Source organism: Mastomys coucha, unplaced genomic scaffold (genome assembly GCF_008632895.1).
Source record: "Mastomys coucha isolate ucsf_1 unplaced genomic scaffold, UCSF_Mcou_1 pScaffold11, whole genome shotgun sequence".
Classification (NCBI taxonomy): Eukaryota; Metazoa; Chordata; class Mammalia; order Rodentia; family Muridae; genus Mastomys; species Mastomys coucha.
Window position 1 is genome coordinate 30,523,575 of NW_022196893.1, and position 22,943 is coordinate 30,546,517.

A 22,943-nucleotide genomic window follows, 5' to 3' on the forward strand; every position below is an offset into this window, starting at 1 on the left:
CTCGGTCCCGTCTGTGTGGAGGCCGCGGGGGACGCGAGGGGAGAGACTGGGACCCTGGAGATCCACGCCGCTCGCTCTGCGTAGCCAGCGCACGGTCAGTCCCAGGCCGGTCCAGGTTCGCCCCGCCCCGATGGGCGGCCCCAGGCTCGCCCCGCCCCGGGGGCGGCACCAGGATTCTGCGCACGTGGGGGCGGGACCTGGCGCGCCCCCGCCCCGGGGGCGGGCCCAGGGGCGGGTCTGCACACGTGGGGCGGGGCCTGGCGCTCCGTGCCGGGGGCGGAGCCGGGCCGGGCACACCGGGCCGGTTGGGGGCTCCGCTCCTCGGCGAGAGCAACCGGAGCCCCGGCCACGAAGGGGTGCGACCTCCCACTGGCCCCGCCCTCCCGGCTGAAGCCCGGCCAATCAGAGCTGTTCTTACTGGCGAGTGGGCCGAGCCGGCCCAGCTGCTCTGAGGCTCTGGCATGGTAACGTCCCCGCGCGGGGGTGGAGAGGCCCGGGGCTGTCTCACAGCGCCCCCTGCGGCCCGGGCTAGGACCGGGGAGGCGGGAGGGCCGCCGGGGTACCCGGGACCCTGAGGGAGGGCGAGGGGACGGAGGGGTGAGGCGAAGAAGCCCTGTAGCTAGGTGGGGGGCGGGGATTGAGGGTAGAAGGGGCGGGGAGGCCATTATGGAGCATGGCGGGGGGTGGGGGGTGCAACCGGGGGCCGAGGGGACGGAGAGCGGAGGCGTTGTGTGAGGAGGAGGAGGAAGGGATGAAGTGAACGGTGGGTCGGGGAAGAAGAGAGGGCGGGAGCTGGGGACCCGTTACGGATCCTAGGCTATTTGGCGTGGCCCGTGCCCCTCCCCCAGACCGGGGCTGGTTTGGTTTGGAAGCCCTGAGTGCCCCTTCGGACCTTAGGGGACTCCCTTCTTCACCCACCCGTTCACAAAACCTGTCTCCTGCGGTTAGGAGTGGCTTCTGAGGAAAGAGAGGCTCCTGGTTTTCACCTCAGAACTGGAGTAGCCCAAGAGATGGAGAAGCAGAGGCCCCTTGGTCCCCACCCTGGCTCTGCCTTCAAAAGTGATAACTCTGTGACCTTGGGCAAGTCACTACCTTTCTTGGGGCCTTGAATTTCCCATTGACTTTTAAAAAGGGAAATGGGCGATATGATAAACTGAATCTCCATCAGTTGCAAAAGGGGGGGGCGGCATTTGAGGAGGGAATTTGAGGAGACCTTCAGCTTGAAGAAAAGCTTAGGGGAAAATTTCCCGGGATTTGAGGCTAAGAGATTTAAAGCTTGCAAGTCTGGGAGGTCCCGTTGGAGAAATGGGAGAACTTGGTAAATAGAGGAAGTTGAACCCTGGTTCCAAAAAGATGAGAACCAGAAGTAACAACATTCTATTCTTCGGGAGAGTGAAGAGGTGATGGAGGATCAGAAGCAAAATGTTGTATTCTAGAAAGATCTCCAGGCTCTCTGTGGGGAGCGGAAGAAATGCTAGAGCTTACACTCCAGAGTAGAGGTTAGGAAGGGGTGTGGGGGGTGGGAGGGACTGGTCTTGTTTGGGCTCAGCAGGTCAGTGGAGACAGCAGGGTGATTGGTCTCAGCTGTTCTTTGCAGCCCTCTACATTGAACCTAGGGCCTTGTTAATGCCGGCAAGTACTGGAGTGCTGAACTGCTCTGCCAACCCTGTTTCTTTTTGATGATGGCTGCCTCTTTCTGAGAAATATGCCTCCTAGTCTTCATTTTCTTACAGTTCTTTGGTGAATAAGTCAGACCAGGCCTACCTAGGATCACCTGGCTGTCTCAGAATCTCAGGATTGGGATTAAAAAAAAAAAGATGAGGCTAAGAAATGTCATCTATGCCATCCTTCTTGCTGGGAGGCAGCTTTATGGGGTCAGACTGCTTGGATTCCAAACCTGCCTCTGCCGTTTAATCTCTGAGAACCGTAGCAAAGAAGTAACCTGTCAGAACCCTAGCTTCTCCGTGAAATGGATTAAATGACACATGGTGTGAGTCTGGCTCATAGTATGCACCCAGCAAACATTAGTTAGCTGTGGTTTCTGTTCTCTTCCCTGTCTCTCTGTCTTTTTCTGTGTTCTTTTGTGTACTCAGTTCTGAGGTACCCTTAGATCTGAAGGCTGAGAATTGATTACATCTTGGATCAGGATGCTCCTGTAGGTCTCCCTGAATATATGATGACTAGATGGCCAAGTGTCCCAGCATTGACTCTCCCCTACCCCAGAATGTGTGTTTGGTTTCAGGGGAGACTGACAGATCTGCTTGTCTTCAGTTTCCTTCCTTCTGTCCTTTCGCACTGGTCACTTCAGAGTCCACCCAGAAGTGTTACCGTCCCAAAGTTGCATTGGTTTTGCAGCAGGTGAGAGTAGCAGAAGAGAGAGGACATCACGGGGAAACTTCAGGGGAAAGGAGAGAAGGCTCTGAAAGCTCCATGGTCATTTCCATTCATCCCATCCATCTTGTCTTCCCAGGGTAACTGATTAAAATGGGCCAGAGTTTGAATTCTGCCCCAAAGTCTCCATACTTCCAATCATTTAATTTTTCCCATATGAGTATTTGATACTTGCTGCCTTCCACCAAGGTAAAGAATCTCTACTATTTTACATGTTTCTATTACAGACTATACTTAAAGAATTTATACAAACAAGTGCAAACAGTATTTTAGGTAGTGTCCAAAAATCCACCAAGGTTAGGGATGAGACAGTGTCATCGATGCACTTCAGGTGGAGGGCCACCCTGTCTAGACAATTGGGGAGTTTAAAAAAGAGAAAGCTCAGCTGGGCACTGGTGGCACACACCTTTAATCCCAGCACTTGGAAGGCAGAGGCAGGTGGATTTCTGAGTTCAAGGCCAGCCTGGTCTACAGAGTGAGTTCCAGGACAGCCAGGGCTACACAGAGAAACCCTGTCTCAAAAAAAGAAAAAAAAAAAAAAAGAGCTCAGGCTGTGGATGGCTTAGTGGCTTAAGTGCTTGCTGCAGTGGCAGAAAGATTGGAGTTGAGATCCCCAGAACATACTCCCTGTAATCCTAGCCTCTGAGTGCAGAGACTGGATCACCAGAGCATGACAGCTAGTGAGGGTGGCTTTATCAGTGAGCTCCGAGTTTGGTTAAGAGACCCTGTTCTCATCGCTTCTCGGCCTTTTGGCTAAGATCAAGTGAAGAGACCCTGTTCTCAAGGAATAGGGTAAAAGATTAGTCAAGGATAAAGAATAATTCTTAACATCAACTTTGGGCCTCTGCATGCTCATGTGCCCCACATGTCCTCTTAACATGAAATGGGGAAAGAAAGAAAGCTCACTCCAAAATGCAGCACGCCGGAGTGGCGAGATGAGCACTCTCAGAAGCCCAGTGAACATTCACAGAGGTGCGAGCGACTGCCGAGTGGTGTAATGCAGCACGCTGGAGTGGCGAGATGAGCACTCTCAGAAGCCCAGTGAACATTCACAGAGGTGCGAGCGATTGCCGAGTGGTGTGCTCGGTCCTGAAGGGACAGTGTGTGTGTGGGTGTGCTGTAATGTAAAAGTAGAATGGAGTGAACATTGGATCACCTTGAACAAAACGAGAGAAATCTAACAATTCCTGTACAGAAGGTTAACTGGGAAGCCCTGGCCTCAGGATGGGCCAGATGTGGGGCTGGCTGTACTGAAAGGCTTTGGATGGTAGATGAAGGGAAAAAAAGTATTTAATTTTTGTTTTTTTGAAATAGTGTTTCGTCTGTGTAGACCTGGTTCTCTTGTAACTCACTCTAGACTGTGGCCTTAAACTCAGAAATTCACCTGCCTCTGCCTCCCAAGTTCTGGGACTAAAGGTGTATGCCACCATGCTCAATTTAATAATTTATGTGTTTATTTTATATATTTATATTTGAGATAGGGTCTCCCTCTATAGCTTAGGCTGTCCTGGAACTTGATATGTAGACCAAGATAGCCTTGAACTAGTGGAGATCCACCTACCTTTGCCTCCAAACTTAAAGGCATGTGCCAAATTAAGAGCACCTGGCTCTAAGTTGAGGAATTTTGTAGGGCAGGCGGTAGGCACCACTGTTCATTCTTCAGAAGAGGTTTGAGTCTTGGTGACTTAGTCACTTTCAGGGAAGGTTGGTATGGAAGCACTGCTTTCTGTGGTAGGCATTGTGCTTCTAGGGAGGACAGATGGCATTTAGCTGGCTCATCTGAAGCCAGCTGCGGGACTGACATACCATTTACCATTACTCTGTCTGACCTTTCTCACATCTTAAAAGAGGAGTACCAATTGTGGAGTGGCATTCCTATAAGTCCAGCACTTGGAGGTGGAGGCAAGAAGATCAGGAGTTCAAGACCAGCCCAAGCCACCCAAGACACCGTCTCAAACAGCCAACCTTGGCACATGGCTGTAATCCTAGCACTTGGGAGGCGGAGGGAAGAGGGTTGTTTGGTTGTGGGTTTGAGGCCAGAGTAGAGTTAGAGTGGGGTATAGAGTGAGTTCCAGCCAGCCTTATCATAAAGTGATAGATAACCTGTCTTCAGAGTCCCCTCTAGCTCGAAATTATGTTTTCTTGATAAGGAGGCCTTCTCAGAGGCCGCTGAACTTGTCAGGACTTGCTAAGACCAGCCAAGTCAACGAACTGCCCTGCTTTAATTTTTCTGTAATTTCTTACTCGTTTGGATGACGTTGCATGTGCTACAGTGCATGTGTGGAGGTCAGGAAAGTTGTGAATCAGTTCTGTTTCCACTGTGTGGGTCCTCAGGCTTGAAGTCCTTAATCCACGGAGCCCTGTCACTAGCTCATTTACTGCTTATTTTTTGAGGCAGAGTCTCTGCAGCCTAGGCTGGCCTGGAACTTACTACATAGCCTACACTAACCTCAAACTCCTGATCTGATCCTCCTATCTCTATCTTCCCAGGGCTGGGATTACAGTGTTGATCCACTGTGCTGAGTTACCATTTGCCAGGCAGTGGTGACGCATGTCTTTAATCCCAGCACTGGGAGGCAGAGGCAGGCAGATTTCTGAGTTTGAGGCCAGCCTGGTCTACAGAGTGAGTTCCAGGACAGTCAGGGCTACACAGAGAAACCCTGTCTCCAAAAACCAAAAAAAAAAAAAAAAAAAAAAAAAAAAAAAAAAAAAAGAAAAAAAAAAAGAAAGAAAAAGACTTTACATTTTAGTGGAGTTGCTCTAAGTGTTATAGTTCATTAAATCCAAGATGTAAGTGAGGACCCATGTTTTTGTTTTTGTTTTCTATAAAATAAATTATTTTTCTAAATAAATTATTTATTATGTGTACAGTGTTCTGTCTGCATGCCAGAAGAAGGCACCAGATCTCAGTATAGAAGTTTGTGAGCCACCAAGTGGTTGCTGGGAACTGAACTCAGGACCTCTGGAAGAGCAGCCAGTGCTCTTAACCTCTGAGCCATCTCTCCAGCTTGCAGATCCCTATTTAATAGAGTATATGTTTTAATGCCCATGAAACAGTATGTTTGGAATTATACTAGTGACTGTAAACTTGTGATGGTGACTCCTGGCAGGGAGGTGTGTGGTGTTGAGCATATAAGGAGGCTCTGGCTAGTGCAGTGGATTGCTGAAGGCTTTCATTGGAAATACTTGTTGGTTGTGAAGTGTGGATAGGGCATAGGAGAGGTGCCCGATGCACAGTTGAATGCCTGAGCTGAGAGAACCGAGTGTGGCTGGAGCACAGAAGATGGGTATGGAAGAGGCCTCGTAGACCTGGCTAGGGTTTTGGTGTTTGCTCTCAGAACAGTGGGAAACCAATGGAGAAGTCTATGCAGGTGCATATGGGTCTGATGTGTATTTTGGAGGGCATTGTGATCCACAGATAGAAGTGGATATGAGGTTAACAGTTTGGAGGCCCCATAGTAGATCAGATGGGAAAAGTGGTTTGGGCAAGAAGTGTGAGGAAAAAAAATGAAAAGAATACCTAGATGGAAGAACTCTTGGAGGTAAAACTGAGAGAGCTGGGTGATTTATCACCAAGGAGGCTCTAGAGAGTGACTCCAAGTCCGTCTTCAACAGATGACTAGATAACATGGTGGTGCTGGGCCTGATAAGACTGAAGGATGATTAATTGGTAGGTTTAAGAGGCTGGATAAATGGCTCAGTGGCTAAGAGCACTGGCTGCTTCTTCCAGAGGACCCTGGTTCAATTCCCAGCACCCACATGGCAGCTTATATATATATCTGTAACTCCAGTTTTCGGGCTTCTGATACCCTCACACAGATGTACATGTAGGCAAAACACCAATGCATATAACATACTAGTGTTTTATACACATATATGTTAATATATGTTAAAGGATGTTCAAGCAGCTTAAGGTGAAATGGTAGAACATAAAATTGATATCCTTCTACACCAAGTCATTTCTGACATTCCATACAGATAAAATCTCTAGAGGATAGGAACAGTATACTTAGTTGAAGGTAGAGAATAGAGAATTCTAATAGCTTGGTGCATAGCTACTTAGGACAAGATAAAAAGGTATGTCTAGAGAAAGAAAAAGGCTACAAAGCAGTTTTAACTGCCCTGGCCTCCTCAGGAGAGGGAGGGTAATTGAGAAACAGTTGTGAGGCAGCTCCTGGCCATCCAAGCTCCACCTCTTCCTAGAGCTTTTGTGCTGCTTCTCAGCTTCTACCTCGGAAGAAGAACAGCCCTTTAACTACATCTTCACCTTTTAAAAAGTGTTTGAGCCAGGCATAGGCACACCTCTAACCCCAGTACCTGGGGGTGGGGGGGGGCAGAGGCAGGAGGATCTCTTGAGTTCTAAGCTAATCTGATCAGAGTGAGTTTCAGGGTAGCCAGGACTACATAATGATGCCCTGTCTCAAAAACAAAACCAAGCAACATAAGACAGTCTGTCTGTCTGTGTGTATGCCCAGAGGACAGAGGAAGGCAAGCAGCGTTTTATTCATCCCTCACTGCCAAATTTAATAGAGGTAGGGCTTCTCATTGAACCTGGAGGTAGGACTGCAGCCAGCAAGCTCTCATGATCGTCTTGTCTCAGTCCGTTATAGCACTAGGGTTACAACATGCACAGTTGTGTGTGTCTGTCTGTCTGTCTGTGTGTGTGTGTTTGTGTATATTATGCTGGCAGCAAGTGCTCATACCCACTGAGCTATCTCTTCAGCCACCAAAATACATTTTATATATATATGTATTTAAGTTTGCCTGCATGTACATCTCTGCATCATGCCTGTGCTTGGTACTCATGGAGGCCAGTAGAGTTTGATCCCTGGAACTGGGGTATACACACTTGGGTGTATGTGAGCCATCATGTGGGTGCTGGGAAATTGAACTCAGGTCCTCTGGAAGAGCAAGTTGACTGCTGAGGGATGTCTCCAGCTGCCCCACCCCAAGTATTTTTGAACAGGTAATAAAACTATATAGTTGCATATTCATAAAATGGCATACTGTGAAAGCCTCTTTCTCCTGTCTTTTGTCTCGAAGACACACTAAAGCTTGCCTCCCCCATTTTGCCTCCCCCAACTTATCAGTATATCTTTAGATGTTGGCATCGGTTCAGATCTTAGTAATGAGTTTCCTCATTCTTATGACTGTGTTCCATTTTATGTTTTTGTATCATTAGTCTTTACTGGTGGATATTTTGGTTTATTCTCATTTCTGTTTATAAATATGTTAAAAGGAAGATTTTCTACATCTATTATTTTGTACATCTATCATTCTGTGTATATATAAATATACAGAAAGAGAATGACATTTTAGAATTGGAAAGTTTTATAAAGAGATTTGCTTCATTTATTTTAAATTCATTCAGTATCTATTGAGTACCTATTATGTGCTAGACCCTGAGGCAGGTACCAGGAATCCAGCTTTCATCAAGTCATGTGATCCCAGCCTCTGTGGAATGGCATCACTCTCTAGTAGGGCAAAATATCGGAGGAGAAATTGAAGAAAGCATCTTTAAATAGTATCCTGTGGTCAGCCATTAGGGGCAAAGCAGGAACCCTGGCCTTTGCAAGCCTGTGTCCATGTTCAGGGTTTGTAAAGAAAAGGCACCATCAGAAGTGGAGACAATGGTTTGGGAGTAGACATGGAGACTGTGGATGAGTGAACATGAGTCTGGTTAGGGAGAAGGCTGGCTCTAAAGGAACAGCAGCTTTGGACCAAATCTTCAACCTAATACACTGAATGAGGAAAGATGTCAGCCCTTAACCGGCTTGAGAGAGGGACAAGAGGATGGACTACAGTCATGGGAAGAGCCAGCTGCCTGTTGCAGAGCCTTCTGTGCCTCTGTTGTGGCATTGGCAAAAATGGGAACTCCCAAAGTAGCTCCATCAGCTGGCTTTCTGGGCTAGCACTAGAGCGTAGAGCTCAAAGGGCTCAGGCTTGGGATGGGCAGGACACGGGGCTTGGCAACTCCCTCCTCAACTTTTGTTTCTCTTTCATCCTCACCCCTTCTGCCTCCCTTCTGCAAAAGCCCATCTCTGTGCCCATCCTGGGTCCTATGACTTTTCTCTCCCTCAACAGTCGGTTCCCGATTCTGGTCCCCGGCCCCCAGCAGCGCCTGCCCCCTTCCCACCGGGGCCCCCCATGATGCCACCACCCTTCGTAAGTTTTATGTGTTTCCCTGGGCTTGGCTTTTCCAGCCTGCACCCTCAGCCCCCACCCTCCCACTGCTGTGTTCCAGGAAGGACCTGTTACACAGCCTTCGCTGCCTTTGGAAGATGGGTGGTGTTGAGCCCTGGGGTGGGGACCATAAAGTGACAATTCACCCTCTTTGTTTTGTCCTTGGGATACAAGGGCTGGAGGTAGGAGAGATGGAAGGGAAAGACTTCAGGAGAGCAAGGCCTGGGAGGCCTCTTTTTCTTTTATTATTCCTTACTGTGCTCCTTATAAAAGAGCCTCTGACTTTGGGCTGGAATAGCATTGGTGGTCGTGAGTTAGAAAGGGATGGGAGGGAAGAGACTGGGATCTTTGCCTTGTCCCTCCACCCGAAGGTTTCAGGGAGTACAGCCTCCGAAGTCTGTCACTGTCTCCTTGCCCTTTCCCTCTCCCTCCCTCCCTTGTTAGGAATCTGTGTGCTTGCCACTATGCCCAAGAACTCCTGGATTACCGTCTTTCTCAGTAGTGAGGAGGGAGACAGTCTTAACGCCTTTTACTTCTCAATGGAAAGCCTTGGAATCACTTCTAGGCCGGGATGAGGGCTGGGTAGTTCCTGAGATAGGTGGTCTCTGCTATAATAAGACAGTTTCTTTTTCTTTCCTCATTTCCAGATGCCCCCTCCAGGGCTTCCACCTCCTTTTCCTCCGATGGGGCTTCCCCCTATGAGTCAGAGACCACCAGCCATTCCCCCCATGCCACCTGGCATACTGCCCCCAATGCTTCCACCAATGGGGGCACCACCACCACTTACACAGGTAACTGTGCTTTCCATAGGGGTCTTTAGCTGGGAGGGAACTTGGAGGGAAGGGAACTTTGGGCTAGACTCATGCCTATTTTTCTGCTGAGTAACTAAACAGTTCTCAGGCATGTTATGTCCAGAACCTGAAGACTGCCAGAGCATGAGGGTTGGAACCCCAAAGGGATCTTCTTAGGGATCCCAGCTCAAAGAGACTATTTTGCCTCAGCTTCTGTGCCCCAACATTAGTTGCTGGTCTTTATATCCACAGATACCAGGAATGGTCCCTCCCATGATGCCGGGGATGCTGATGCCAGCGGTGCCTGTCACTGCAGCGGTAAGCGCGCTAGGGGCTAGTAGGAACCAGGTGCTGTCTGACTTGGAATGCATGGATGTGCACTCTGTTCTTTCCCTCCTGTCATATCTCCTGTGGTCCCTCGACAGCCCATACTCAGCAGTGGTGGTTTTCCTCCCTCTCAAGTGGGACGAAGGCAACATGTTCTCTCTCCTTCCTTCTCATGTCACCCAGCACCCTTAAAGAACACACTCATCCAGATGCTCTGCATCCTAGGCATGCTAAGAAGGCCTCTTCATATCACATCCTCTTTTCCTCTGGAAGGGGCAGTAGCACCTTCTTGTGCTGCTGCTGCTGCTCAGTATAGTGGAGTCTTGGGTTGGGTGTCGAATTTTGACATCTATTGTGAAGAGATGGAGCTCAGGAGTTGACTCAACAAAATACTCTTATGGAAAACGAAGAAAGGAACTACTGTGCGACTCCCCCTGGGATCTGAGAGTCACAGCTCTGGTGGGGGTGGAGGGAATAGGACTGTTAGTCGGACACACAGATCCTGGCCTGGCCTGCTTCTCCATTCCCCCACGGCCTGGGTCCTGGGGGCCACTGGGCTTGGCCCCAACCCTTCCCCCTCCTCTTTCTTCGGCAGACGGCTCCGGGTGCGGACACCGCCAGCTGTGAGTCTTCTGGGGGCCTGCTCCCCCCAGGCTCGGAGGTTGGGGGGCACAGGGGAGAGGGGACCATGGACTGGAGCCCACGCTGGATCATGCCTGTTGGGATGTTGATGGGAACAGGGGGACATTTATGGGATGGAGTAAGGGAGGACTGAGTGGGGAGAAGAAGGGGGTTTGGAGCGAGGGCTTAGTAGGCTTCCTCTGCCTTCTTTTCTAGCTGCCGTGGCTGGGACAGGCCCTCCGGTGAGTGCTTCCAGTTTTGGTCTCTGGGTAGAAAGTGGGAGGAAGGCTGGCGGCTAAGTCTTTGGGAAAGGAGCCTCATGACAATTCTGTGCTTCTCCTCCTCCCCCAGAGGGCCTTATGGAGTGAACACGTGGCCCCTGATGGGCGCATCTACTACTACAATGCTGATGATAAGCAATCCGTGTGGGAGAAGCCCAGCGTACTCAAGTCTAAGGCAGAGGTCCTGAGTGGGGCTTTCTGGTTCTTCCTTTTGGCTTCCCTGATCCTTCCAAGTTGTTGCCTCCTATGAGTCTCCAACCATTCTTACTGTAGTTCCTTTGACCCCAAGATCCCTGATCCCTCCCTGCTCCTTGGGATTGCCTCCCTGGGATCTTAGGAAGTCTACTTTTCCCCCTCAGGCAAGGCCAGGTGGCAACCAAAGACTATTGTCTTTACTATCTTCTACTCACTGAGTCCCCTTAGCCCTGCCAGGCTGGAGAGCTGTCCAGGTGCTGATGACCTTTGACCCACCCCCTTACAGCTACTACTGTCGCAGTGTCCCTGGAAAGAGTACAAGTCAGACACAGGGAAGCCTTACTACTACAATAGCCAGAGCCAGGAGTCACGCTGGACCCGGCCCAAGGACCTGGAGGACCTGGAAGGTGAGGGCAAGACGGGGCAAGGCTGCCGGGAGTCCTGGCTACCCTGTGACTGCTGGGGCAAGGCTGCCGGGAGTCCTGGCTACCCTGTGACTGCTGGGGCAGGGCTGCCGGGAGTCCTGGCTACCCTGTGACTGCTGGGGCAGGGCTGCCGGGAGTCCTGGCTACCCTGTGACTGCTCTCTTTTCCCCTTACAGCCCTCGTCAAACAAGAGTCTACAGGGTAAGTTTCTTGGCTATGTATCCTTCCTTCCTTGGAGTACTTAGGGGAGAGAGTGGACTCACTGTTATCCTTCCTCTTTGGGAAGAGGAGTCTTATTACTTTATGGGCTCAGCTACTTTTTAGACTCAGGCTAGAGGACTTGGCCACCCCACCTCCCTGTCCCTGCTTTAGTACACCGTTACTCTTTGGCTTGCCTGCAGAAAACAGCAGACCCAGCAACTACACCCACCTCAGCCACAGCCTGACCCTCCACCTATACCTCCGGCTCCCATCCCAGTGCCTATGGCCCTCCTGGAACCTGAACCAGGTCGAAGTGAAGACTGTGATGTGCTGGAAGCTGCCCAGCCCCTGGAGCAGGGCTTCCTGCAGCGGGAGGAGGGCCCCAGCAGGTATGGGCTGCCCCCCTTTCATTGCAGACTAAAACTCTCCATCCTCATTCTCTTTAGAGCCTTGGGAGGGACATGTCAAGAGCTGAGCATGACCTTGGAAGGGCTTTCTAGGGAGCAAGAAAAGGACAGTAAATTGCTGAGAGTGAAAGGCACTGAAAACTGTAAGGATTATGGGCACTGTGGCTGAGTCCCTTCTACTCTGCAGTTCTACTGGACAGCATCGGCTACCACAGGATGAGGAGGAAGCTAAGCCAGAACCCGAGCGATCTGGCCTCAGTTGGAGCAACCGGGAGAAGGCAAAGCAGGCATTCAAAGAACTGCTAAGGGACAAGGTGCTGGGGGTGATGCTCCCAGGGAAGGCCTGGAGGGTTTGAAACTTGACAGGCTCCAAGACCTATTCCTCTCTGTTCCAGGCTGTCCCTTCCAATGCTTCATGGGAACAGGCCATGAAGATGGTGGTCACTGACCCCCGTTACAGGTATGCTTGAGTAGGAGTGGACAGTTCTTGTTGGTGAAAGCAGCTGGGCCAGGAACTCCCTGAGATGTCTCAATTTGAACTGACACTCACCTGAGTTGACTCCCAATTGGGTGCTAACACTCAGGTCTAAGTGGCTGGGATGGGTTGCAAGAGAATGAAAAGCTAGAGTAGGTTCAAAACGCAAAGAGGAAAATGGTACCATTCTGAGATGCTTAGTAAACGGTTACTAGCTTGAATTAAAATTAGGGAAATAGGGGCCCTGAGGAGACAGATGTCTGGTAATTTGAGAACACTGAAGCAACAGGGTCCAGTATTTCTTCCCCTCACACCTCATGCCACCCATATTCTGGATACCTGTATGCTAAGTCGATACATGGATCCCAAATTTGGTGTTGTGGAGACCTTTTCCCCACAGTCTGTGACCCTGCTTCATGGGCTGTCAGGGTAATTCACCCTGCATCCTCTCCTTTCTTCAACTGTCCACTCCAGTGCCTTGCCCAAACTAAGTGAGAAGAAGCAGGCGTTTAATGCTTACAAGGCTCAGCGGGAGAAAGAGGAGAAAGAGGAGGCCCGGCTGAGAGCCAAGGAGGCCAAGCAGACCCTGCAGCATTTCCTGGAACAGCATGAACGCATGACCTCCACCACCCGCTACCGGTCAGGGAACTGTACTAGGCTGGGCTGTGGCTCACACAGGTGCGTGGTCTGTTCCTTATCTACTCACAGCCCATGTGCTCCACAGGCGGGCAGAACAGACTTTTGGGGACCTGGAGGTCTGGGCTGTGGTCCCTGAGAGAGATAGAAAAGAAGTTTATGATGACGTGCTCTTCTTCCTGGCCAAGAAGGAGAAGGTGAGTGACAGCCACTGGCTGGGTTCTCAACCTTCAGTTTCTTGTGGACCTGGCCACTCATTTCTCTACTCGGTGTCCCTTCTCCTGAGTTAGAAGCCGGTGTGGAACTTTGCACTGAGCCAGTAACCCTGGGTGAGGGAGGGCAAGGATGACACTGGTTTGTGACTTGGAATTCCTCTCCTTTCTGGGACACAAAAGTCTTGGTCTTGTCCTCCTAAGGTGTTCTAGCTGTCTGCTTTTCCATGATCTTCCTTTGCTAGCCCCGCCTCACTTTAATCCTGTGCTTTTCCAGGAACAAGCCAAGCAGCTCCGGCGTCGAAATATCCAGGCCCTGAAGAGCATCCTGGATGGGATGAGTAGTGTCAACTTCCAAACCACCTGGTCCCAGGCCCAGCAGTACCTCATGGATAACCCTAGCTTTGCTCAGGACCAGCAGCTGCAGAGTAAGCCCGGCTCTCTCCTCTCCTCCTTAGTGAGCCGAGACCGTAGAGCTGCCCTTGTCCATTCCCTTACATTTGGTTACTGTTCTCTTTGGACTCTGGGGTTTCCAGACACTCGATGTCACCTCTCTGCTTGGCTGGCTTGGTGTGTGGTGCCACAGATTAAACCCTGGCCCTCACATACATTTTAGGTCAGCCTGTATCTTAATTTTTAATTTATTTTGTGATGGTAAGAATTGAACCTGGGGCCTCAGCTAGGCAAAGTACTCTACTACTGAGTTCAACCCCTAGGGCTGGTGTCCACTGTTTATGTGAACACTGTATGTCTTGCAGGAATATCTCTGGGATAGAAATATGAAATTCTAGAGATGATGGTGATGGTATCTATGGATCGTGTGGACATGGTCTGTGTGGGTCTTAACTGTAGTTAGGAGTTGTTGGCTTGTGGTCACCTTCTGAGCCTGCACTGAAGCCTGACTGCTGCCATGTCCCCAGGATGTGATGCCTCAGACTGTGATAACTAGGATTTTTGTTTGTTTTCTTTTGGTTTTTCAAGACAGAGTTTCACTGTGTAGCCCTGGCTGTCCTGGAACTCACTCTGTAGACCAGGCTGGCCTCGAACTCAGAAATCCGCCTGCCTCTGCCTCCCAAGTGCTGGGATTAAAGGCGTGTGCCACCACTGCCCGGCAAGGATAACTAGGTTTACATGGTGGTTTCTAAAAGCTGAATTCATCAGAGTTGAATGCTTGCTGATCTCTTCCAGTACAGTCAGTAACTCTTGCCCAAGAAGCACTGGCACAGTGATTGCTCCCATGTAGCCCTGCATCACCGTTTTCTGCCCCTTGAGAGTCCCCAGCTCCTACATGGGAAGCATTCTTGAGGCCTGAGGGACTGTCCTACTCAAATGGCGCCTGCTAAGCTTCTTCCCTGCCTGTAGACATGGACAAAGAAGATGCACTTATCTGCTTTGAGGAGCATATCAGAGCTCTGGAGAGAGAGGAGGAGGAAGAGCGGGAACGGGCCCGGCTTCGGGAGCGGCGACAGCAACGGAAGAATCGGGAGGCCTTTCAGGTATTTTCATACTCTTCATGATGAGAGGTTGGCTCAGCTCTGCTCTGCTCTAGACTACAGCCTCTTTGCAGTGGCCTACCTCTCAATGAGGTTGTCTGTTGACTGGCCCCTTTCAAGTTCCACCAGGCCACTCTGCAGCAGTGGTCCTTCAGGGAGCTAGGCTGTATGGCCACCCTCAGACAGGAGGGCAGCTAGACCAAGTGTCTTTTCCTTTGGGTGAGAGCCAGACAGCTAGGTTTTCCTCAGCGTAGGGGTGGTAGGAGTAGGTTGAACAAGCTGGTCATAGCTGGAAATCTCTCCGAGGTCTCTGATTAATCGCCTCCGAGCCGGCTTATTGACCGTGTCTTCACGTTGTCTCCTCCGAGCCGGCTTATTGACCGTGTCTTCACGTTGTCTCCTCTGTGCTCTTTGCCTCCTTTACCTGGCTTGCCTGTGCTTGTCCCTCTGCCACCCTTTTCTCCTCCTTAGACACTGGCCATAGGTTCCCAACCATCTCATTCTCCTTACCCTGTTTAGACTTTCCTGGATGAGCTGCATGAGACAGGGCAGCTGCACTCCATGTCCACCTGGATGGAGCTGTACCCAGCAGTCAGCACTGATGTTCGCTTTGCCAACATGCTGGGCCAGCCGGGTAAGGCAGCCAGGCTTCCCCTTGTCTGCTCTGGTTTTGTACCCTGCCAGCTTCTCTGGACCTAACTCCTGGTCCTGTCCTTGACCCTACCCTGAGCCTTGGGAAGCTGCCGCCCGCCAGGCCCCCATCTCTCCCTTTCTGCAGGCTCTACTCCTCTGGACTTGTTCAAGTTCTATGTGGAGGAGTTGAAGGCTCGATTCCATGATGAGAAGAAGATCATAAAGGATATTCTTAAGGTGAGGGAGCCCTGGGTTATGTGTGGACAGACTGGGTGTAAGCCACACTCCCTAGACCAGGACTCCCTAAGTCGTGTTTTTCAGGAACGTAGCACCTTGCACTAGGAATACAAATAGACACATTTTCTAGCCAGATGTAGTGATGCATGTCAGTTTTCCCAGCGCTTGAGAAACTGAGTCAGGAGGATTGCCACAAGTTCAAAGCCAGTGTGAGGAAGAAAGTACCAACCAGGTTGAAACCCTGGGTCAGAAAAATTGAATAAAAACCAAAGCAACAAATCAATATTTTTGCTTAATATATAAGTATTAGCCAGGGACAAGTGTTACCACAGAGACAGGAATCAGAAGAGATAACATTGGCCCCCTCTCTCAGGATAAGTAGATGGAAGGGGTGGGATGTGCGACACAGGGGTACTATTGGAGAAAGGCAATTGGGTAGAAAGGGTGTAGCCAGCCTGAGGAAGAAGCACAGCACTTATAAACTCCCACTCCCACGTGCTAAGCTCCTTACTACCTGTAAGGTGTTTGGAAGAATTTGGAATTTGTTGCTAATACTTTACAGTCTGGAGATTTCACAGAAACCCGTCTTGTTTTGGTTTTTGAGACAGGGTCTTTATGTATCCCAGGCTGGCCTTGAACTCGTTATCCCTCTTTCACTTCCCACACGCTGGGATTATAGGTGTGCACCACTATGCCTGGCTTCACATAAAATCTTCAGTGTCTCTTGCCAGTTTGGATGATGTCAGCACTGGGCTCGTTCTGCAAGGCATGCCATGGACACTGGCTGAGATGCCATTGCTCTCAGAGGAAGAGGCTGAGGTGTTCCTTCCCTCACTGCCCCTCACTGCTGGCAAGTGTCAGCTGCTGTTCACTAGCCTACGTGCCCTGTCATTTTCTTTACTGGAGAAATAGTTGTTCATGTTTGTCAAACTCTCAAGTGCAAGTAAGTGAAGGGACGTTCTCTTCCCAAAGGAAAAAATGTATTTCTTTATGGAAGTAAATACTATTCAAATACATAACTCTGTTAGTATCATAATAGTAACTCTAATATCCTGATAGTAAACACTATTCTGTTCTACCAAATACTATATGTATTAAGATACCATACAATATGGTGACTAGAAGCAGGACTAGGGTAAAGAGTCCAGACTAGGGGCTGGAGAGATGGCTCAGCGAGTAAGAGCACTGACTGCTCTTCCAGAGGTCCTGAGTTCAAATCCCAGCAACTACATGGTGGCTCACAACCATCTGTAATGAGATCTGATGCCCTCTTCTGGGGTGTCTGAAGACAGCAACAGTGTACTTATATGTAATAAATAAATCTTTTTAAAAAAGAGAGTCCAGATTAAGCCCTTAAGAACTCTTCTAAGCATTGGTTTCTTCTTCTTCTTCTTCTTCTTCTTCTTTTTTTTTTTGAGACATGGTTTCTCTGTGTAGCCCTGGCTGTCCTGGAACTCACTCTGTAGACCAGGCTGGCCTTGAACTCAGAAATCCGCCTGCCTCTGCCTCCCAAGTGCTGGGATTATAGGCGTGCAGCACCACCGCCCAGCTCTAAGAATCGGTTTCTTTGTCTCAGAATTGGTGAATGTTCCACCAAAGAACCCCCAGTTCTAAAGATAGCACTTTAGTCCTAAGTTGAGAGGGACATGGCACTGTTCAATATGGACTTAATAAATCAAGTGCTGTGGCTCACGCCTTTAATCCCAGTGCTTGGAGGCGAGGAGCAGGTGAGGTGCTGGTCAGCCTGGGCTGCACCACAGATCCTAAGAGTTCAGATTGTCCTGGGGTTTTCTCCTATTTCTCTGGGCCACATGCCCTCTAGAGCTTTACAAAGGGCTTTGGATTGAGCTATGCTTTTTTGCTCACCCTTGTCTCTGGACTCCATCTCAATACTCTCCTGTTACCAGTGCTCTTTGATACAGAGGTTGGAGAACCACACCATGCCAGAGACTGGGTTAGAGGGATGCGAGAGATGTGGTGAGGAGACCAGGCAGGCAGGCAGCCATGCCAGAGACTGGGTTAGAGGGTTGTGAGAGATGTGGTGAGGAGACCAGGCAGGCAGGCAGCCATGCCAGAGACTGGGTTAGAGGGATGCGAGAGATGTGGTGAGGAGACCAGGCAGGCAGGCAGCTGTTGCAGATAAGAGCGAGACACTGTAGGGATGCTGAGAAGAAACAGCCTCCAGGCCCAGTCTGGAGGTGGCTCTTCCCTATTTTCTAATAGAAAAGCTTATATTTGTTTTATTAAAAAGATGGTTATAGTTGGTCAGGCAGTGGTGGCAGAAGTTTTTAATCCTATCACTTGGGAGGCAGGGGCAGGTGGACCTCTGAGTTAAAGGACAGCCAGGACTACACAGAGAAACTTTATCCTTTAAGATTTATTCATGTTATTTATATGAGTACCCTGTCACTGTCTTCAGACACACTAGAAGAGGGCTTCAGATCTCATTACAGACGGTTGTGAGCCACCATGTGGTTGCTGGGAATTGAACTCAGGACCTCTGGGAGAGCAGTCAGTGCTCTTAACCCCAACTTTGTCTTTAAAAAGGTGAAAGTTGGGCTGGTGAGATGGCTGAGTAGGTAAAGGGTTCACCACCAAGCCCGAGGACCGTAGTTAGATCTCAGGAACCAACACTGGTAGGAGAGAACCAACTTCACATGTGCCATGGCACATGGGGGCCCACATCTATACAAAATAAATGTTTAGACTCTGGATAGAACCACTAAAGTAAAATTGCCAGACTGTTTTGTGAAGTGAATGCCAATACTACTGTTAAGTGTTAAAGATTTTAAGTAGCAAGGGTTGAGCCGTCAGAACTGGCTACAGAAGGTAAGCATTCCATTTGGGAAGGGATCCTTTAAAGCGGCTTGGGCAGGAAGGGATGAAGCAAATGAAGTATAGACGCCTATCCTAAGATAGACCTAACACTGAGTAGAGAAACTAGCGGCCTGCTGGATTTTACCTACCCAAAGCAGTTATTTTGGGTTTCTATCCTTCATTTGGACTCCTAGCCATGCAGACCTGATGGTCTCAGGAGATCCTGTGGCCATCCTGTCACATGAACTGTAGGGGCATCTCTCATTTCCTAGGACAGTGCAGGGCCCTAAGCTTGGAGCAGATAGAAGCCTGGAGACCTGGGCTGGAGATTAATGATGGGTACAGGAGAGCTGCATTAGAAGATCAGGCAGTTCGGCATGGGCTGGAAACTGCTAGGCAGATGCAGATCATGTAAAAGTAACGTAAGGGCAATCTGAGTAACACTCACAAGAGAAGTGACCAAGAGAAAGGCCCCGGAAAGGAGAGAACTGCATACGCTTCTCAGCAACCTGCCCGTGGGCCCTCTGCAAACAGGATAATCCATTCATCATGTAAGACATAAATAACACTTAGTCAAGTTTCTTGCTTATACCAGTCTCTTACTGTCTATTTCTTTTCCTCGTGCTGTGTCTAAGGAATTGAAGCTGAGGAAAAGCAGCAGCTAGTTTGCTTCGGAAGCTAAGAGCAAGATGCAGGGATATTCTAAGTAACGTGAGAGAGCTGTGCTCCTGGGGAGGAGAGTGAAGAGGATGCAGTCCGAACCTTCCCCTAAGGAGGGAAGGCCTGTACTAGGGAGATCAGGGCCGCCACGCAAGCATAAGGACCTGTGCTCGAGGCGTCAGTACCTACATAGAATCTGGGTATGCTTGCAGCCCCAGCCTTGAGGCAGGGCAGAGACACGATCCTAGCCTGATAGTTTAATCAAAATGGAGGGTTTCAGTGAGACTCCGGTCGGAGGGAGACAAGAGAGCTGTGTACCCAAAGTCCTCTGCATCTGACCTCACTCATACAGAAAGGATGCGTTCAGGAAGGGCTGAGCCTTGACCAAGAAAGGACTCCTGGGGAAAAGCAATATATCCTCCTGCCATCAGCAGGCAGGAGGACTGGAAGAAGCCAGCTGTGTGGAAGGACAGGAAAGCTGGCCTGTGACACAAGATTCCATTTACCTATCAGCTTGGCCAAGTGAGATTCCTCTCCTGTACCTTAACTTCACTAGCACAAGGAGGCTTTTTGATGAGAAATATAGAACCTGGCTGTGTGCTTAAGACAATGAACATGTTTTTAATATTGATGGAGAGCTATACACTTGATGGCCCACCTCTCTTCCCGGACTTATGCATTCAGGGTAGGTGGAGTGCCTGAAAGCAGATCTGGAATTCAGACTTGGGAGATGTTAGAACAAGTGATTCCATTTGTCTTGTCTGCATAAAATTATAAGACTAACCTAGTATGGCACTCAGCAGAGACCCTGCTCCCCAGTAAGCACCCAGTACAAGAGGCCAAAAGGCCAAGGGTATAGACCAGATGGTAAGCATGCATGACAGGTTCCATGAGCAGCAAGAAGGCCCAGCTGTGGCCAGAGGAACACAGATCTAATTGTAAAAACTCAGTCATCGATCAAGACGGAAGCTACTTCCTGACTCTCTTGGCTCCGTGTGAATCCACACAGGTCGGAACGGGGCAGTAAGATGAAGATTTAGCATGGTTTCTAAGGTGTGTCACAAGTCTTATGGATCCTTGAGGGCAGAGGCCAGGCTTGACCACCTTGCAGCCTGATCCTTTTTGCCCACTGTCCTTGGGTCTCGGGCCCGTGGTGCCCCTGGCCTTCACACACTGCTGTGCCCACAGGACCGGGGCTTCTGTGTGGAGGTGAACACAGCATTTGAGGACTTCGCTCACGTCATAAGCTTTGACAAGAGGGCTGCTGCGCTGGACGCAGGCAACATCAAGCTGACCTTCAATAGTGTGAGGGGATTGGGCAGGGCTGGGTGGTCCTCTCACTTACCCAGTGTCTTGTTCCTCCTAATTGCTCTGCTGATTATCTTGGGTTTGGGACACATTTTCCTACCTCTTAAGGCACTTTTGACCTTGTTCTGTTTCTCTTTGCCTTCAGCTGCTGGAAAAAGCAGAGGCGCGGGAGAGGGAGCGGGAAAAGGAGGAGGCCCGAAGGATGCGGCGCAGGGAGGCTGCCTTTCGGAGCATGCTGAGGCAGGCCGTGCCTGCTCTGGAGCTGGGCACTGCCTGGGAAGAGGTCAGAAGCACAGCCTGGCCCCAATCACCCTCAGGCCTGAGGGCAGCGGAGCTTCTCCACCACTGAGGGCCCACCCCAGTCACAGCACAAGCCCTGGGCCAGCTCCAGTTCCCTTCCTTCCTCTGCCCCAGCCCTGCCCAGTTCTCGTGGCGGTGTCCAAGCTGGTCCAGGCAGGGCCTGGTCTGATCAGCAGTGCTCTCCCCGTTCAAGGTCCGTGAGCGCTTTGTGTGCGACTCAGCCTTTGAGCAGATCACCTTGGAGTCGGAGCGGATCCGGCTCTTCCGAGAGTTCCTGCAGGTGCTGGAGGTAAGGCACTTGGTCACCTCATCTATGTATCTTTGAACTCCTAGGCCTGCTTGAGACCTTCAGTAGCTTGTCACCATGAATGCTCTTTTACTTGTCTAGCCAAGGAAAGCCAGGACTGGGGGTGCCCTAGGATAGACACGAGGCCCTAGCTGAGACAGGAAAGCCAGGACTTGGGGGTGCCCTAGGATAGATCTGAGGCCCTAGCTGAGACAGGAAGGCAAGGTTCTCAACTCTCCCTCTGCCTCTAGCAGACTGAATGCCAGCACCTCCACACCAAAGGCCGAAAGCATGGCAGAAAGGGCAAGAAACACCATCGCAAGCGTTCACACTCACCCTCAGTGAGTCGGCAGGTAGAGGGACATGGGAGAGGCTGGACTGTTTCATACAAATTAAACACATCTCTCCCTATACATTACCTCCTTGGCTCTGGATTCCCTGTCCCCAGTTCCCAGATGAGGGCTTCTGGAGGGCTGACCGGTATCTATTCATCTACCCAGGGCTCTGAGTCAGATGAAGAGGAGCTGCCCCCACCATCCCTCCGGCCCCCCAAGCGGAGGAGGCGGAACCCCTCAGAATCTGGCTCTGAGCCCTCCTCCTCACTTGATTCAGTTGAAAGTGGGGGTGCTGTTCTTGGAGGACCAGGCTCCCCATCTTCCCACCTTGTTCTTGGGTCAGGTAAGCAGCTTCTAGGAGCCTGGGAGCAGGAGTGCTGGAGTAGAGGCATAGCAAGTCCCAGACCCCTGAGGGCCAACGGGGATGGGAGGGCCTCATTGTGGAGCAAGACTTCCTATCCCTGCCCAGGCAAGGAGTTGGGTGCAGGAAGAAAAGCCAGATTCAACCTTCCTCAGACCAGTGTTTACAAAGAATGGACCGGGCAGAGGGGTGTTGTCTTCTTCTCCCAGTGGGACTCAGTACAGATTTTTTTTTTTTTTTTTTTTTAATAAACACCTATAGATCATGGTCTTCGGAAAACCAAGAAACCAAAAAAGAAAACTAAGAAAAGAAGACACAAGTCGGTGAGTGGAGGAGTCGTCTCGAGGTCCTGCAGTCATTTCACCTGCCTCCCAGCTGTGCTGCTCAACTGCTGAGATGGGCTCTGAACTCTTACAGACCAGTCCTGACAGTGAGACGGACCCCGAAGACAAAGCTGGTAAGCAGAGTGAAGACAGAGAACAGGAACAGGACAGGGAACCCCGGCAGGCAGAGCTCCCTAACCGTTCCCCAGGCTTCGGAATCAAGAAGGAGAAGGTGAATGGGAGGACCTGGCTTTCGCCCCAGCCTGTGACAGTCATACTGTTTAGGGGGCTCAGGTAAGTCACACCTTTGCTCAACAGACAGGCTGGGACACATCAGAAAGCGAGCTGAGTGAGGGGGAGCTGGAGAGGCGAAGGCGGACACTCCTACAGCAGCTGGATGACCACCAATGACCCCACGAGCTACTTTCTGCCTTGGGACTTCGTGAGGCAGTGGCTCCAGGGTCGCCTCAGCATCTGCCTCAGACTCCTTCGTCTGTCTGGTCTGTGTCCACTTTTCCTAAAGTAACCCACCCCCAACGCACTACTGTTAGCACCTCTCCAGGTTGCTCTTGGTGTTCAAGGGTCCCCTAGTTCTCAGACAACTAGTGCAGTCCTTGCCCTCAGCCCCAGACCAGAGATGGGCAGTCTATACTACGGGGTGGGTGATGCCAGTAGATAGTGTGAGAAGGGGTCTCCAGGAAAGAGACAGGCTGGTTGGACACAGCCTGGGTGGCCAAGGGCAGGGTCCTCACCCTCTAGCATCAGTGCCTGCTCTTGCCTGACCTGGCCCTGGGGCTCCACCACTGCTTCCTCTCCCCCTGAGACCCGATGTATGTGTTCTGTTTTGTTTTTTAAATAATATTTATAATATGATCTACAACTGCTTTGTCCTCTTCATGTGCTATCCACTGGGGGCCAGCAGAGGGCACTACTGTTCTGTCAGCTTTCTCCCTCTGTGTAGTTAAGTCCACCCAGCCAGGCTTCCCCTGCCATCTAGGCTCATCACTCCTGAAGTGGAGGAAAACACTTTCCACCCACACCCATA

General features: G+C 50.4%; 1 protein-coding gene across 15 annotated transcripts; it reads left to right on the forward strand.

The window, feature by feature from the left end:
* Positions 1-213: 213 nt before the first annotated feature.
* Positions 214-22,778, forward strand: Prpf40b (pre-mRNA processing factor 40 homolog B). Of its 15 annotated transcripts, none has more exons than XM_031355233.1 (26): positions 214-464; positions 8,476-8,556; positions 9,222-9,365; positions 9,618-9,683; positions 10,288-10,315; positions 10,530-10,555; positions 10,665-10,775; positions 11,076-11,196; positions 11,391-11,415; positions 11,616-11,804; positions 12,010-12,136; positions 12,218-12,282; positions 12,772-12,936; positions 13,022-13,130; positions 13,423-13,573; positions 14,508-14,641; positions 15,158-15,272; positions 15,417-15,508; positions 20,174-20,290; positions 20,439-20,576; positions 20,787-20,882; positions 21,131-21,232; positions 21,380-21,557; positions 21,837-21,898; positions 21,993-22,130; positions 22,217-22,772. In XM_031355233.1, the coding sequence occupies exons 1-26, from the start codon at positions 462-464 to the stop codon at positions 22,307-22,309; spliced, it is 2,676 nt and encodes an 891-aa protein (XP_031211093.1). In that variant the 5' UTR covers positions 214-461; the 3' UTR covers positions 22,310-22,772. The 15 variants fall into 15 exon arrangements, with proteins under 15 accessions (XP_031211093.1, XP_031211149.1, XP_031211119.1 ...); XM_031355259.1 differs by having other exon boundaries at positions 285-464; positions 21,134-21,220; positions 22,217-22,770; XM_031355252.1 differs by having other exon boundaries at positions 429-464; positions 21,131-21,220; positions 22,217-22,778.
* Positions 22,779-22,943: the final 165 nt, after the last annotated feature.